Source organism: Sceloporus undulatus, chromosome 2, assembly GCF_019175285.1.
Source record: "Sceloporus undulatus isolate JIND9_A2432 ecotype Alabama chromosome 2, SceUnd_v1.1, whole genome shotgun sequence".
Taxonomy (NCBI): domain Eukaryota; kingdom Metazoa; phylum Chordata; class Lepidosauria; order Squamata; family Phrynosomatidae; genus Sceloporus; species Sceloporus undulatus.
Genome location: NC_056523.1, coordinates 147239385 through 147257080, shown reverse-complemented (window position 1 = coordinate 147257080; position 17696 = coordinate 147239385). Strand labels below are relative to the sequence as shown.

General features: G+C 41.5%; 1 protein-coding gene across 4 annotated transcripts in view; it reads right to left on the bottom strand.

Annotated features, from left to right (window-relative positions):
- Positions 1–17696, bottom strand: part of RPTOR (regulatory associated protein of MTOR complex 1) — a 562842-nt gene that overhangs the window by 344036 nt on the left and 201110 nt on the right. For all 4 annotated transcript variants that reach the window (XM_042455637.1, XM_042455638.1, XM_042455639.1 and 1 more), the window contains exon 6: positions 4928–5103. In XM_042455637.1, the coding sequence (XP_042311571.1) occupies positions 4928–5103 (176 nt within the window). The remainder of the gene's footprint in view (positions 1–4927; positions 5104–17696) is intronic.

Below are 17696 nucleotides of genomic sequence, written 5' to 3'. Positions count from 1 at the left end.
CTACATAAGATCCAGGCTTTGGTTCATGGCTTATTTTGTGTGATATGTGAACTTGTCAACAGCTGGCACTCTTGGACTAAGGCAGAGAAAGAATCAGTGGCAGCTGGTGGGTTCCTTGTCAGTGGGGTTTTAGTCTAAAAACCATTCTGGGTTTATTCTGAACATTAAGGCTATCCAAGGTGCTGACTAGTTTGGATGAAAACCCAGACTAGTTTGTATGAAAATGTGGGGAAGATTCACTGCTCCACTTACATGGAGATCACCAGCTGCCACTGGAAAGAATCCCATGTTCGTTTGTATTTTGGCATCTTTCCCTGCCTTATTAAAGGGGACAAAAGCTAGAGCTATTGCTACTGCCATATTCACATGGTATGATAAATGGGGGTGGAGTAGTCAATGAACTCTGGCCCATGGCTTGTTTAGATTCGCTTAGAGCAAGTGGCAGCACTGGTAAATATGTACATTTGGACAGCCTGATACCTGTCCACAATAAGCCACAGTTTCCTAGCTCATCACCATGTGCAAAACAGGCCACTATGTGAGATTTTCACATCTAAGGAAAAACATCCTTTGTAGAATGCATCAAAGGGTAACTTTGTGCTTCAGACAGAAGACTTGATTGGTGAAAGTTCACCCAAGTGCAGTAGGAAATACTCTATATCACAGTTGTCTCTAGCAAATATCTGTCTGTTCAAATAGTCAAATACATAGCTTCAAATCAAAAATTGGCCAACACCTCTTAGATGTGCACATCTGTATTTTATGATACATGTATGACATCCACACTTTTGGTTACCATGTACATTGTGCATTGCTCAGAAATAGAAAGCCAAGATATGTATACCAATTTTATATGCATGTATACCATTTTAATTCTAGCTGATCTGCAATAGGACATCATGGTTTTCTGGAAAAAATAGAATTAAAATAAATTTCATATATATGTAATATTAAAAACAGATGAAATAAATCAATGGACACTATTTAAATTTACTAAAGTTTTGAATATATATTTGTACATCATAGCTATCAGATGTGTGTGTGTTGCATTCATTTTGGCAGACTAAACATCCTGGAATTAGCTTTCATCTTTCTCCCTTAAAATTATCTTCTTTTATTTATCTCTTAATTATGTTCAATATACCATGACTTAAATAGCTCATTTGAAGCATTCCTCTAACATATGAGAGTTTCACCTACCAATCAAAAGGCCTTAACTGCAATAAATAGAATGTACACAGGTAGAGGAACCTGAGGATCAATCTTATAGCTTGTCTGAAGAAACTCCCATGCTTACATATTAAAAGCCTGATGAAACAAAGGGTCTTTGCTGGTGAAAGGAAAGCAGAGAGGGAGACAGCCTAGCAGAAGGGAGTCCTAGAAGGTGGGAGAAGCCAGCGATAAGTCTCTCTCTCTCTCTCTCTCTCTCTCTCATGTAAGCCTGGGATGGTAGTGGACCAAGAGAAAGCCTTACCCTGTAGGGCTCTAGCAGGTTTGTATTGGGAGATATGGTCTTTCAAATAGTCTGGACCTAAGCCATATAGGGCTTTATAGTTAATGATCAACATTATCAGAATTATCTTTGTTTATCTGAATTATGCCCAGGGGAAAAAAAGCAGTAGCAACTGAAGCTGTTTCAACAAGGGATTTATATGCTCCCTATAACTGGCCCAATCTGCATTCTGGCCACAACATTTTGAACCTCCTGAAGTTTCCAAAGGCAGCCCCACGTACAGTGCATTACAGTATACCAAATGGAATGTAATCAAGGCACGTGCCACCATAGCCTGATCTGACATCTCAAGAAGCGGATGCAGCTGGTACCTCATTTTCAGCTGTGCAAATGCACTCCTGACTAGTGCTGAAACCTGGACATCTGGAATTCAGTCCAGGAGAATACCCAAATTATGAGCCTGAGATTTCAGATGGAGTGTAACCCCGTCCAGCACAGGCAAAATCCTTATTCCCTGATCTGCTTTTTGACTGACCACAAACATCTCCATCTTGTATGGATTAAGTTTCAATTTGTTTACTCTCATCCATCCATTAACATCATTGACAACAGACATTGGGTTGCTACCAAGACAGCTTCCTTGGAATCAGATGGTATGGAGAGGGTGAGTGTCACCATACCCCAAAACTCTGGATGATGTCTCATAGCAGTTTCATGTAGATGTTAAACTAATTTAATTCTATTTTAATGTACTATTTTGTATGTTTTTAACTGTATTGTTTTTAATGCTGTAAGCCACCCTGAGTCCCAATCTTGAGAGAAGGGAAGGATATAAATACAACAACAACAAGCATGGGGCACAAAACAGAACCCTGAGGGACCCCACAAGGCAATGGCCAGGACATCAAACAGGACTCCTTCAGCATCCCCTTTTGAGTGTACCCTGCCAAAAAAGACTGGAAGCAGTATAACAGCACCCCCAGGTCCCATTTTAGAGAGGTGGCAAAATAAATTTAAAAAAAATAAAAGCTTTATTTTTACCTCACTTCTCTATCACAAGGACAATCGAAGCAGCTTATAATTAAAAAATTCCATACAATACAATACAATACAATACATAATATCCCAGTCTTCTCCCCCTCCTGTAAAACATCAATTGAATGCATTACTAATTAAAATAATCCATTAAAATATCAGACATGGGCGATGATGTTACAGAATATGCCATGGAGTAGTGGACTCAACTAGTGTCCGGGTTTATTATTCAGGAAATGCCTGCTGGAAGAGATCCGTCTTGACAACCTTTTTAAAGCGGTCTAAGCTGGTACTATGACGGATTTCCTCTGCAGGCCATTTCATAATATGGGAGTGGTTGAAGAGAAGGTCATCTGGGTCGTTGCAGTCAACCTGATCTTTATAGACTGAAACAGATTCCTCCCAGAGGACCTAAGTGCATGGGGTGGATTATACGGAAAAAGGCGATCCCATAAATAGGTTGGACCCAAGCCATGTAGGGCTTTAAAGGTCATAACGAAAACCTTGTACTGCGCCCAGAAAACAGTGGAGTGATTTTAAAATAGGTGTTGTATGGTCACTCCTGGGTTTTCCGGTGACCAACCTGGCTGCCATATTCTGAACTATCTGAACTTTCCAGACTAAGCACAAAGGTAGCCCCATGTAGAGCACATTGCAGAAGTCAACACGTGAGGTTACCAGTGCATGTACCACAGTTTCCAGGTCCCCCGGTTCCAGGAAAGGACACTGTTGGCGTATCAGCCGAAGCTGATAACAAGCATAGGATACCATGTTCAATGGTATTGAAAGCCATTGAGCGGTCCAACAGAACCAATAGGGACACACTCTGCCTGTTCAGTTCCCTGCATAGATCATTCACTAAGGCAAGGAAAGCTGTCTCCATCCATTAGCCAGGCTTGAAGCCAGGTTCAAATGTATCTAGATAATCCATCTCATCCAGAAACCCTTGGAGCTGGAAAGCTATCACTTGCTCCAGCATCTTGCTCAAAAATGAAATGTTAGGACTGGTCAATAGTTATTCAGAATGGTGAGACCAAGGGTGGCCTTTTTTAGTAATGGCCTCACCACAGACTCTTTTAGGCAGGATGGAAGCTCCTCTCACTGCAATGAGGCATTCACCACTCCCCTTATTTACTCAGTCAGTCTCCCACAAGTTTCTTTCAGAAGCCAGGAAGGGCAAGAATCCAGTATACATGTGCTGGCTTGCACCTCTCCAAGGATCCTGTCCATATCTTCAGGCTGCATAAATTGAAACATATCTAATAAAAAGGTCAAGCAGACACTAAGATTACATTCATTGGATCCCTCTCAAATACAGCATCCAGATCAGTGTGAATCCAAGCAATTTCTTGTGCAAAGTGTTTTGCTAATTCATCACAGTTGAGTTGTCTTGTTTTCTCCTTGTGGGCCAGAGTGTAAAAGGCCTCTGACCTCTTGGGATAGCTGCGCTGGATGACACTGTGCAGATGTAATTGTAGAAGAGAAATATAATTACCTCATTGTCACCATAGTCACAGCCTCTAATGTGCTCTAGCCTGTGCTTGGTTGGACTCACTCCAAGTCTTCTGCCATCATTACTCTAGTCTCTATCCCACCCGTTTTATCACCGCCAGCTTCTTAGTGAACCAGGGGGCTTGCTTGGCTCTACTTTGTGAAAGAGGACCCATGGAGTGGGGGTGGGGGCAATCATGTCCACCTCCATAGAGATTTACCTATTCAGGAAATCAGCCAGGGCTTCAACAGGATCATCTGTCAATGCAACAGGAAACTTTCCAAGAGCCATCAGTCATCCACCTGGATCCATAAACCTCCTGGGATGGGCCATCTTAATTGCCCTAACCCACCACTCTAGAGGCTCCAAGTCCCACCAGGTAGTGATCAGTCCATGGCAATGGAATTATAGAAAGTTTATCCACAACCAGATCATGTCATCTGTCTCTGCATGGAAGCTCAAGTCACTCAGTACAACAAGGCAAGGGGATTCCAACACATTGCTAAGACCAAGTTAGCCAGCTCAGGAAGCCTCCAGGCTGGGCAGTACACTAACAGAATCTCTATTTTATCCCAGCCACCCTCCTTCAAAAACACACAATCCAACTCAGCCAATTGTGGGCCTACTGATATAGCGTAGTGTGCCACCATATGGTATTTCAGATTTGTGAAAAGGTAGACAATTTTAATTTCTAGTACAATAAGTCCCTTAATCTTAACAAACCCAAATATCCAGCTAAAATCCAAGATGTAATAAACAAAAGGATAAATCAAATCCAGGAAGGTGAAAGTATGCTTAATAAGATACTCTCCCAGAAATCCTTCTAATTTAGTACTGCAGAATTTTTTTAGAGCAGCTCAAATATCTGGGTCAACAAGTCTATCAGTCTAATAAGCATAACTCACAGAATCTGCAATTCACATGCTGATAAGAAGCAAGTCACTCACCATCTCAGTGCAATCTTGATTGGTGTAGTAAGGCAGGATGTGAACAGGTCTGCTGGTAGGTCAGGGATCATCGGTAGTAACTCACTAGCTTCACATGCTGCCAGTTGAATACAATTTTTCATTGATGGGGGCAAGGGCATCTGAGCCAGTGGGTGGTTTGGGTTAATTGCTGCCACCTTCATATGAGATAACAAACAAAGAAAAACAGATAAGCTTCCTACTAATCAATTACTAGCTCCTAGAAAAATATGGCAAAATATAAACAGTAGATGCCAAAACATAGAGAACTATAGTATTTGGTAATGATTAAATCACTAATGATACTGGTACACAATCAAAATTTAATACTCAGTAATTCTAGCCTATATCTAAATGTTTATCCAAATGATGTTTTCCAGTATTCCTTTGGCTTTCTACAGAAACACAGAAATTATTCTGTAAAAAGAAGGTAATTTTTCTCAGACACACCACCATGACAAGGGCAAAAAGATTGTCATATGAACTGCACAGTCCATACTGATACTCCATGCATTCCCCTTAGTCATGTGCAGAACTGGGGATCGAGACATGACAACTGAAATGCAGGCCTCGAGTTTTACACCCACTTATTATAAAAACATTTTTATCACGTATTTCCATCTTCTGTGCTCAACAAACAATAAATCACAAAATTGCAATAGAACACATTTAAACAGGATACCTCAAATTACAAAAGGAAAAGAAAACTGAAAAAAGAACAGGCAACTTTCCTATAACTGTAGTTCTTGAATGGTAATTTCTGGACTCACACAAATGGGTCTGATGTATGCACAGAACCACATCTGGAACATTCTAGACCTGAATATCTTACAGCAGGAACACTGTCCCTGGTCCACCACTATGCATGCCCAGGTTCACGCATGGGCTATTCCTTCAGTTCCAAGGTCATGCAAAATTGAAAAGAAAAAACATGAAAGGAAGGAGGAGGGGTTATATGTGTTTACAGATGACCATTCAAAGAATCACAGCAATCTATTGTTCTTCTTTGTGGTTTTTGTAAATTTTATCAGCCCATCCTCCTGCTCTATTTCATATAAGGAGAACAAGTGAGCCTGTCCATTTTATTCTTATGAAAAATCAGGTAAGATGGATCACACAAGGAGCACCTTGTTGAAGTCACAGCAACTGAAAAAGCTGTTTAAAATAAGCAGTCAAAGATTACAGACTGCCAAAGTTTCAAAGGGAACCTTGGGAAAGAATCAGCAAAAGCTGTTTCCCTGGTGGAGAGAGGTTCACTAAATCCTGGAATAAAATAAAATAAAATAAATGACTGGCATAATAGCAAAGATTTGCAAAGAGTCTAGAAAATACTGAAAAGCTTTCCTGTTCTTGGAATAGGCAAGAAAGGCCTTCTAGCTACATGAATTAGTATTAGGAAAGATCTAGATAGTGATGATGGCTAATCCTTCAAGCTGTTAACTGTTATGTCACAAAGTTAGGATGGTATATCTGCCTCCTGGATTTCATGAGGAGATTGGTGTGCTTAAGATGACAGATATTCCATACATGGGACAAGAGCAGAAGAGTTATAAACCATATTTGCTGGCCTACCAAGGCATAATAAGGACACAATCTGTCTTGTCCTTGCAAACCCTGTCCACTTTCTTCAGCATTGTAAAAAAACAGGAAGAACATGTAAAGCAACTGAGTTGATCAATAGAGAAAGTCATCTCTCAAGGATTTGTAATGCACTACTGTTCTGCTCGGGCACCTTCTAATTGGTGGCTGAAGCAAGCATGAGCAGCTGAAGGCACCCTCAATCATCCATAAACATACTGAACATCTGCTGTGAAAGAGTCCACTCATGCATCTATGTCTTGTTCCTGCTGACATTTTAGTCTCCTGCCAGACTTCAACTTCCAGAAGCCAAAGTGAACTTGGCCAATGGTCAGAGATTATGAGATTTGAAATCCAAAGCTCCTAGAAACCAAAGTTTGAGAGCCACTGGTCTTGTGAGTTCAAGGGCCCATTTCCTCAAATTTGTCTGCTTCTGGGGGCCTTCCCCCCGCCTCAAAAGCAATAATGGATTCCAGGACAGCATTGTGAATTTATTAATCCCCCCTCAAAATTACAAAGCAACATAGTCCAGTGAAGATCCCATACAACCCTCAAACCCCAGTCAGCTGCCAATTCCTAACACAGGAGAAAATGGTCTTTCAGGTAACCTGAAGTTATCAACCATTTGATGATGAAAATGTAAAACCAAAGCAAGAAAATAAAATCCTAAAATGTAATATGTATTCATTTATTCACTTGCATATTTGGTTGCGGTACACAGCTAAAACAAGTCCACCAAAGCATTCTGAGATCAGATCAGATGCCCTTTTATACTGTTATCCAAATACCTTAGTTTGCTTCATTTTCTTTACCACCTTAACAGCAGCTATAAAATCTAGGACTAATCTGTTTAAATCTGAGTCTGAGATTTTTATCTGTTTCTTTTATCCAAAATGACATGTGTAGATATCTTTCATAATACGCAACCAAAAAACACAATAAAAAAACAGAACAAAACAAAAACCAGGTTTCTGAAATCCTTATACACAAGAATTGCACAGATGCTGGTTTGTATATCAAATATGCTGAAAATGGGACCAGCCAATTGGGTAACCATGGAATTCACTTTATTCACATTGTTACTCTATCTCAAAAGATTGTCTATAATGTAAAGATTAATAGCTTGAAAATTATTAAGACAGAGGGAATCCTTTGTCATCATTTAGAAATGCTTAGAAAGCAAGAAGACTGAAAAAAACAATTTAGCAGCATTTCATGGGGTAACTGCTGCATCTGATACACTACATCACTTTTAGAAAAACTTCTTAATGCTTCATGAAATTCTTAGTTTTGAAATTCAGACTGCAAGGAAGTGTTTTTTAACCTACAAATGCACACTTGAATACTGCTTCCAGAGGTTCATATTGTCCACAATGATGATTGAAGAGACTAATTAGCTAAAAAGGTCTGAATAAACTAACCCTTATCCCTATTCATAAGCATATTAGAACTAAACAGAAGAATTTGGTCTTCACCAGAGGCAGCAAGGTAAAAGAAAAAGAATTTTTCTTCAAGAAGCATGCAAAGAAAATGAAAAAGACTTAACAGTTAGCCATATTTCTTTAAATTTAATAAGACTTAAGACATATGGACTGTAATGTAGAAGTCTTCTTTTATGTCTGGGGTGGAAAATGTCACGATCCCTTAGATAAAGGTCTGGGTATTCTGGAGGGCCAAAGCTGCCCACTCAATTGACATTGATGGGCAACTGTTAGGAGTGCATGCAGGCAGTTTGGCTGAATTTTTTTTTCTAATTCTCAGCTTTAAAATGACTGGTAGTTTCAGTCATGGCAAAAACATAAGCTTTTGCCCAGCACTGTGGGTTGCAAGAGGACCATCTAAGAAGGTCACACCAATAAGTTTTTATAACAATAAGATTAACTAAAATACAGTCAAGGTAGTGATCTTGGAAGCTAAGCAGGGTCAGCCCTGGCAACACTTGGATGGGAGAGCTCCAAAGAATACCAGGTGCTATAGGCTATACATTCAATCCTCCTTATCCACAGATTTTTTTTATCCACAGAATCAAGAGTCCATGGCTTCAAATTATTCCCAAAAAAGTATAAATTCCAAATAGCAACGCTTGATTGTGCTATTTTATGTAAAAGATACCATTTTACTATGCCACTGGATGTAATGGGACTTGATCATCTATGGATTTTGGTATCCACTGATAGTCCAGGAACCAGACTAGAGTGAGTTACACTAGAGCACTAGAAGAATCTAGAAGTAACTTGATGAGTTACTTAGCTGATGTGTTTCCATGCTCTAGACTAGTGGTGGCAAACCTATGGCATGTGTGCCTGATGGGGCACTCGGAGCCCTCTCTGTGGACACGTGCATCATCACCCCAATAGTGCACCACATTGGCTATCTGTTGCTGTTGTTGTTGTTCTGTGCCTACCAGTCATTTCCAACTTATGGTGACTCTCAAGGCAACCTTATCATGGTCACCTACCACATCTTCTGACTCACTACTAAAGACATCCAGATCACGTGAGAAATTGTTTTGAAAATGGAGACACCTCCATTTTCAAACCCAGGAATGTCCGCCGCCTCTTCCTCCTCCTCCTACACTTGTCATGCTGCATCCTCCTTTCTCCTTTTCCTCCCCCCCCCCCAGCTGTGTATTCAGGTTAAATTGCCATGTTGGCACTTTGCAATAAATAAGTTGGTTTTGGGTTTCAGTTTGGGCACTGGGTCTCTAAAAGGTTCGCCATCACTGCTCTGGACACATTTTCTGCTGGAAAGCAGTTTTTCTGCACATAAACTATCCTATACATAGGTGAGGGCGGCCTGCACCCGCCCCTTTCTGTGGAGGATTGGGGCCAGGGCATACTGGCAGCCCAGAGGCCCAATCCGGTGCTTCTCCAGGTGATGGAGAAGCAGCAAAATGCCACTTCCCCTTGGCCTGGAAAAGGGCTTCATGCCCCTGGACACCCTGGGAGCCAGAGCCATGGCAGAAAGGGGCCGTTCAGCCTCTTTCTCCCTGGCGTTGTTCCCAGCGGCCTGAGACAACGCAAAGACGTCACGCACACACAGCACCGTTTGGACACGGCACGTGCGTGACATCATCATGGCAGCCCTCATGTGGACAGGAGGCCGCCATGGTGATGCCCTTGCCACGTGCTAGGGTTGAGGGGCGTGTGGCTGCACCACCCCGAGGCAACCCTAGAACATGATGAATGTGTCACAAACGGCCCGTCTGTTCCAGGCCATAGTCTGGAAACTACCTTACTGTGTTTCACAGGGAAGCAATGTGAGACATTATCCCCTCCCTTGCAAGACCACTTTCATTTATCACAAAGACAACCCAACTTTGCTTGCTGACACCAGAAAAAATAACTATTTCTAGATGGATTTCAGCATATCTCAAAACCCTTGCTCCTTGTAAACGTGAAACATTCATCTAGTGAACTATCAGCATCCAAAGGCCAGAGTCAGCCAAGAAGCTGTGTCATCTGAATTGTGAAAAGCATTTTCTGATGGCACAAAATCAGTTAGACCATTCTGTGCTTAGTTGAAAGATTACTATTACAAGATCTGTAGAACTGGCCTTGACTTTTTCTGGGCAGCAATCCATTTTCTAGGACATTTTTCATTCTGAATACATAAATACCAGGGATAATCTAAAGGGAGTTAAGTGCACTCCACCTGCACTGGAGACAGAGGTATGTGTGCACACTGAGTTCTCTCTATATTGTACATAGCACTGGAACAGAAGAAAAAAACGTAAGAAAGAGTGCTCCTTGCTAAGACCAGAGGTCTGTCTAGTTCAGCATCCTGCCATAGTAGGCAACTAGATAATCACAGGAAGCCTGCAAGACATACATGAGGGCAAGAGTCCTCCTACTATGATTCTCCAGGAAATGATATCCAGAGACAAGCTCCTTTTAACCTTGGAAGTAGCATTTATTTGATTTTAGATAGTTTTTTCATACACACACACACACACACACACACACACACACACACACACTGTATTTTCTGGCATATAAGACTATTTTTTAACCCAGGAAAATCTTCTCAAAAGTCAGGGGTCGTCTTATACGCCAGGTCTTATAGGGCAGGTGCTGAAACTTCCAAGTCAGACTGGAGAATCTGTGGTCGCCGCATATAGTAGGGGGAGCTTAAAAACGGCTGCGGATGAATCCCCGCCGTATGTGGCGATCGTATAAAAGCAGCTACCACTCTGATAGTCTTGGAGACAGGGAGGGCTGGGCAGGCAGGGAGAGCTGACTAGTCCAAGCAGGCTTTGTATACAACAAGGTTTCCTGCTAAGGACCTGCATGTCATAAGCATTTGAATTAAAATTACCATATTGAAATCAAATCTGATGGGTTTTTTAAATTTTTATTTGGTGTGCATTGGAAGAGGGGTAGTCTTATATGGCGAGTATATCCCAAACTCTATATTTTAACTGGAAAAGTTGGGGGTCGTCTTATACGCCCAGTCGTCTTACACGCCAGAAAATACGGTAACACACACACACACACACACACACACACACACACACACACACACACACTGTCCTTGTCCCTGCACAAGACTCAAGGCTATGTAAAGCATACAGCCTTATCGTCCTCCCTCTTGGATGCCTACATTAATAGAGTGAGAAAATTTGAATGTTAGGGAAACAGCAGTAATGCAATCAAAAATCTTTATCAGTGTAGATTCTTACCAGGGTCACCTAAGGGTTAATACTCACAGTTGAAACACCCAACAAAAATGCATCTATCTTCTTCAGGGCTGCATTAGCAGAAGAAACCTGATTGTTTAAATGACAATGGCAGGTTACCCAAAGTAAAGGGGGGGGGGCAAGGGGGGGGGGGGGGCGTCTCCACCAACTATCAGCGTTACTTCAAATGTTGGAGAAATTAGTTTGCAAGAGGCAGGGTGACCTATAGGACCATTTGCACCTGTATATACCAGTAATAACTGAGGTGTCCAGATTTGGGTGAATTAAGAGTTTTATTTACAAAAATGAAGAGTACAGTCGTACACACACACGCAATAGGAATTCACCAAGACACAGCACTTAGAGCTAACTGAATGGAAAATATGAAAAATTGATAGAAGGGTTTGGTTTTTTTTTTTAAGGGGGGTGATATTTACCTGTCTGAAAAGTAGACCATGGAAAGCTGGAGTGGTTCAGACTGAGGGCAACACAGAACAAACAAAGAGTGCAGCCTGGAACAACTGTATGCGTTCTGTGTGGTCAGAGACTATGGGCCCGAACAGGCAGGCCAAAATAGAGCTGCTTCAGGTCACTTTGGAGGTATGCTGTTTAAATTACATATGCATCTTAAGAGGCCAGAAGCTGCACCAAAGCTGCAGCTTTAGTGCGGCTTCCAGCCTCTTGGGATGTGTGCATCATTTAAATAGCATACCTCCAAAGTGAGCCGAAACAGCTTTATTTTGGCCTGTCTGTTCAAGCTCTAAGTTTTTGAAACCAATATTTATACCTGAAAACTAGCCTCTGGGGATGTGCTATCCTGTGAAGTAACAAAGACTTGGTGTCCTTTCCCAGGAACTGACACTGGGATTCTGGACTGGCTCTAACTTTAGGTTGACAATAACAGGATCAGGACAACCCAAGGGTGACTGGACAGGGAGGTTGGCAGGAAGTACGGCAGGAGAACTGGTTTGCTACTTTGATGCAATGCAAACTCCTTTGTTTCTTGGTGCAAGAGAAAATACAGATGATTTGGGGGAAGGAAGGCTCAATTAGTATACCCATTTAGCTTTGATTGCATTATTACCTGGAATGTCCACATTTCGCCTGGGAATCTGAACCTAAAGGTCATCATAATCTCTCAAGAACATGCTGCCTCCAGATATGAAATATGAGGACCTCAAATACAATGTGAGGAATAATAATAATAATAATAATAATAATAATAGGATTTATTTATATGCCGCCCAATCACTGGGAATCCGGGCGGCTTACAACAGAGGGGAAAATAGATGGTTCCCTGCCCTCAGGCTGAATACAAGTGTGCTAACACAGAGATTCTCCAGAAGGAGCATCAGCAGTAGTGGAACAAGCATGTGGCACTAGTGAAGACAATGGTAGTGACATTTTAGCTAATTCTTGTTAGTACTGTGCAAAAGGAGAAACTAGTGAACTACTTTGGAGTATTTTTTTTACTTCGAAAACCTCGTGCTGATACAAAATGAAGCAAGAAATAACACTGGAAGAGATTGCCAGGTCTAAGGGCACTCAGCTGCAACTGGGGAAGAGAAAAGGATAAATATGGGTAATATTGCATCTAATGATGCAACTAGTCAAAGCACATTCAGCTTCTATGTTCAACTGTGAAAGGAAAATCTGAAGGTATATAATGCATATAATAGGAACACATGACATGAGAAGCATGAATCAGATTTTTACCATACATGGAGCAAGAATCACTACATGCCCAAGCTGAGTTCAGAAAAGGAAGAGGCATTAGATATAATAATACAAATATATATTGACTGACTGCATCAAAGAATTTCAGAAGAAAACTAGCTTGTGATTGATATTTTTGTGAAAAATTACGTATTGCGCAAAAACAAAAAGTGTCATAACTTTTCCTTGTCTTGAAATATAACTTGTGCTCTGGAAGAGGGTACAGTCCAGAGAAAAATATGGAGAAAAATAACAGTTCCCAATTAGCAAGGGGGTCAGATAAAAATGCATTTCATAATCCTATCTGTTTAATTTATATGCAGAACATATCATACTGAAAGAGGGACTACACTTGAAGGAAAGAGAAGAGAAACTTGGGAGGAGGGGGGGAATTCAACAATTTAACATGATACCATATTACCAGCAGACTTTACAACAAATAACTGTCTTGATAACAAATAACAATACCTTCACCCTGGAGAGACATGACTACTTGGGTGCCTTGGGATTCTATCTTGGGCTCAGTGTTGTTTAAATCTTTATAAATGACTTAGATGATAGAATAGAAGGCATGCTTATCAAATTTGCTGATGACACCAAACTAGAGGGAAGGGCCGTAGTGAATGTCCTAAAGGACAGGAACAGAAATAAACTTGATTTGGTGATGCACCAAGCAAAAAAGCCAATGCAATTCTGGGCTGCACCCATAGGAGTACTGTATAGTGTCCAGATCATAGGAAGTAGAAGTGCCATTTTATAGTCTGCTTTGCCCAGACCTCAGTCTGGAATACCTTGTCCAGTTCTGGGCACCACAGTTGAAGCATGTCCAGAGAAGGGTGACCAAAATGGTGAAAGGTCTGGAAACCAAGCCTTATGAACAGATATGTTTAACTTGGAGAAGGAAAGACTGAGAGGTGATATGATTGTTGTTGTTTTCCTTCAATTTGTTTTCAACTTATGGCTACCTTAGAACCGATCATGGAGCTTTCTTGGAAAGATTTGTTCAGAGGGGGTTCACCATTGCTTTCCTCCAAGGATGAGAAAGTATGCCTTGTCCAAGGTCACCGGGTTTCCATGTCCAAATGGGAATTCAAACCTTAGGTACAAAACACACGGCAGAAATAATCTGGTTTGACTTTTTAACTTCCCTAGTCCATTGCTAGGGAATTCTGGGAACTGTAGTTTTGTGAGACCTTTAGTCTTCTCTATCAGAGACTTCTGATGCCACAACAAACCACAATCCCCAGAATTTCCTAGCACTGAGCCAGGGCAGTTAAAATAGTCTCAATGGATTATTTCTGCAGTATGTTTTGGACTCTAGTCTCCAGAGTCATAGTTCAATGATCCAAACATTACATCATACTGGCTCTCCATAAGTATGTTTGCCCTTGTATCCCATTACAGCCAAACAGGTCAAGCAAAAAGTCAAGGTAAGGGGTGGGGGATGAATCTCAACCTCTCTAAAAATACTACAACCTAGAGTTGCCCCGAAGCTGAAGCAGGGACGTAGCTGGGGGGGGTCTTGGGGTCCGGACCCCCCCTTCCGTTAGATAAAATGAATGGTGCGTGCTGCTGCACCACCGCACCCAAGCCCCATTATAATGGTGGCACTTAGTCTGGACCTCCCCCCTTCCCAAAAATCTTGGCTACATCTCTGGCTGAAGAGTGGGTGTTTCAAAACAGGTAGAAGGAAATCTTTCTTTTTTTTTTTTCTTTTTTTTTAAATAATCTTTATTAAGTTTTCATAAAATAATACAATCAACAAGTATGATATATTCTTATTGAACAAACATTAAATAAAAGAATTTCTTCAGATTTCGATCCAACTTCCATTCAAGTCTTCCGGTGGCCATTTGCCCATGTAGTTGAAGTTTCCTGCAACCCAAAGTCTGAATATGATGACCAAAAATCGTATATAATATCCAAAGTCCTTTAGTACCTAAAAGATCAATTGGATTAATCCTACCATTCAAAAAAGAGAAAGAAAAAAAAATACAATAATTATTTGTCTAGATAGATCATCTTCACACTCCGTTTGAAAAAAAAGAGAGAAAAAAGGTAGGAATTTTTAAGGTTGTTATTAACCTAATGTGGTACCTAATTAATAGACCTGGGACATCAAAGCTATCTTTGTGTTGAGTCCTCTAAAAGATAATAGTGAGTATAAACAAATTAAGATCCCTCCGGGTCCAATTGTAAGCAGATCTAGAAAGGGAAACAAAGAGAAAAGTTTATATGGAGTTAACCCTACTTCTTCTATCTCCAATGAGTAAAACTATAATTCCTTTCCTCATAAGGTTAACATTAGATGAATTACAATTCCATCAAGGAAATGTCCAAATTCCACTCCTTTTCCCATTGAATCAATACTTTCTTCCAATCCTCTTTCCTCTTATTATTATTCCGGTTTTGAACGTAACAAGATATAACGTCGATTTCTCTATATTCATTAACTCTCATCATCCAGTTATCCCACGAGGGAACCGTATTGGAAATCTTTCTTTACAAGCTCAGAGTTACATTGTAGAATCTGCTGCCACAACGTGTAGCAAAGCCCACAAACCTGGATAGTTTTGAATGATAGTTTACTAGCAGCTGCTAGCCATAGTTTACTAGCAGCTATTAGCTGTTAGCCCTGTACCAGTTGTCGGGAATCTAAGGTGCTACTGCACTCGTGTCCTGATGGCAGACTTCTCACTAGCAAGTTGCTGGAGTGGTTGGTGTTTGGTTTTATTGTTTTATAAGCTGTCTTGGGTCCCATGGTGGCAGAAAGGTGGCATTAAAATAAAATGAAGACCCAGTATGATATAGTCAGTGATTTGAGTGTTGTATTATGACTCAGGAGACCAGGATTACCATTTTGCCCCTGTCTCTGTACGCACTTCTTCCTCTAAGACCAGGCCTCAGCCCTGGCTTACCCCCATCATTAAGTTTCTCTGGTCCTACTCTAGAGCAGCCGAACATCTTTGGAGAAAGTCCAAACAGTGGGCTGACTTTATTCATTACAAATTTGTTCGTTCTTCCTTCTCACGCGCCCTGTCTATGGCAAAACAAAATTATTACAAATCATTACAAATCATCTCCACCAATGAGAGGCGCCAGCAGCGTTTGTTCTCCACCTTCAATTCTTTGCTTAAACCTCCCTCTCCTCCTGTCTCTTCATCATTCTCTCCTAATGACTTTGCTAATTATTTCATCTCAAAGATTACCATTATTCGCTCTGAGATAGTCCCTCCTGATTCTTCTTCTGCTCATAATCTTCTATTGCCCTCGCCTAACAAATTTTCTGTGTTTCCTCCTGCTTCCTTGGATGAACTCTCTACACTTCTGAACTCTTCCAAACCTGCAACCTGTTCTCTTGACCCAATTCCTACTCGTCTTCTAATCTCTATAGCTCCCTCTTTTCTGCCCTCGCTTCTCCATATCTTCAATCTCTCTCTCTCTACAGGCTCCTTCCCGTCGGACTTCAAACATGCTCTCATTTCCCCAATTCTGAAAAAAACCTTCTCTTGACCCCTCCTCTTTGTCTAGCTATCGTCCAATTTCTCTTCTTCCCTTTCTTTCTAAAGTTTTGGAACGGGTTGTTTATTCTCGCTGTCTTGAGTTTCTTGAAGCCAATTCCATTCTTGATCCCTTTCAGTCTGGTTTCCGCCCAAGGCATTCCACAGAGACAGCTCTCACTAAGATCTCCAATGACCTTTTACAGGCCAAGGCTAATGGCCTTTACTCTGTTCTCATCCTTCTTGATCTGTCTGGAGCCTTTGACACCGTTGATCACTGTCTCCTAGTTGACATACTTTCTGACCTTGGGTTCTCAGACTCTGTTCTCGACTGGTTTAGATCTTATTTGTCTGGCAGATCTTTTGCAGTGGTCACAGGTGGTCAGACTTCATCTCCTGTTCCCTTATCTGTTGGAGTTCCCCAGGGCTCTGTTCTGGGTCCCCTTCTGTTTTCTCTCTACACACTGTCCTTAGGAAAACTCATTAGCTCTTTTGGTTTTTCCTACCATCTGTATGCCGATGACACCCAGTTGTATCTTTCCACCCCTGACCTTTTTCCAAGAATTGAACAACAAGTTTTGTCTTGCCTCACAGCTGTCTCACAGTGGATGCGCCATCGGCGTTTGAAGCTCAACATGTCCAAGACAGAGCTTCTTGTCTTTCCTCCTAAGTCCACCCTTCAACACTCCTTTTCTGTCTCTGTGGACAACATTTCTATTCAACCAGTCCAGCAAGCCCGCAGTCTTGGTTTCATCTTTGATTCTTCTCTGTCGTGTATCCCTCAGATCCAGACCACAGCCAAAGCTTGTAGATTCTTTTTATACAACACTGCCAAAATCCGACCATATCTCTCCACCTCTACTGCCAAGATCCTGGTCCATGCCCTAGTGGTCTCACAACTTGATTACTATAACATCCTCCTGGCTGTGCTTCCTCTTTCTCACCTCCGTTCTTTAATCTCTATCCAGTATTCAGCTGCATGCATTATCACATCCGCCCACCGCTCTGACCACATCTCTCCTGTGTTGGCATCCCTTCACTGGCTCCCCCTTCCTTTCCGATTCAGTATAAGCTCCTGCTGTCAACGTTTAAAGCCCTCCATGGGCTGGCCCCTCCTTACTTATCAGACCTTCTTTCTCCTCACCTTCCCACTAGGACCCTCCAGGTAGTCAAGGTCTGCTGTCCCAGCCCAGGATTTCCTCTGCCCCATCTAGGATTCGCCCCTTCTCACTTGCTGCCCCTCACTCCTGGAACCTTCTTCCCCCACAAGCAAGAGCCA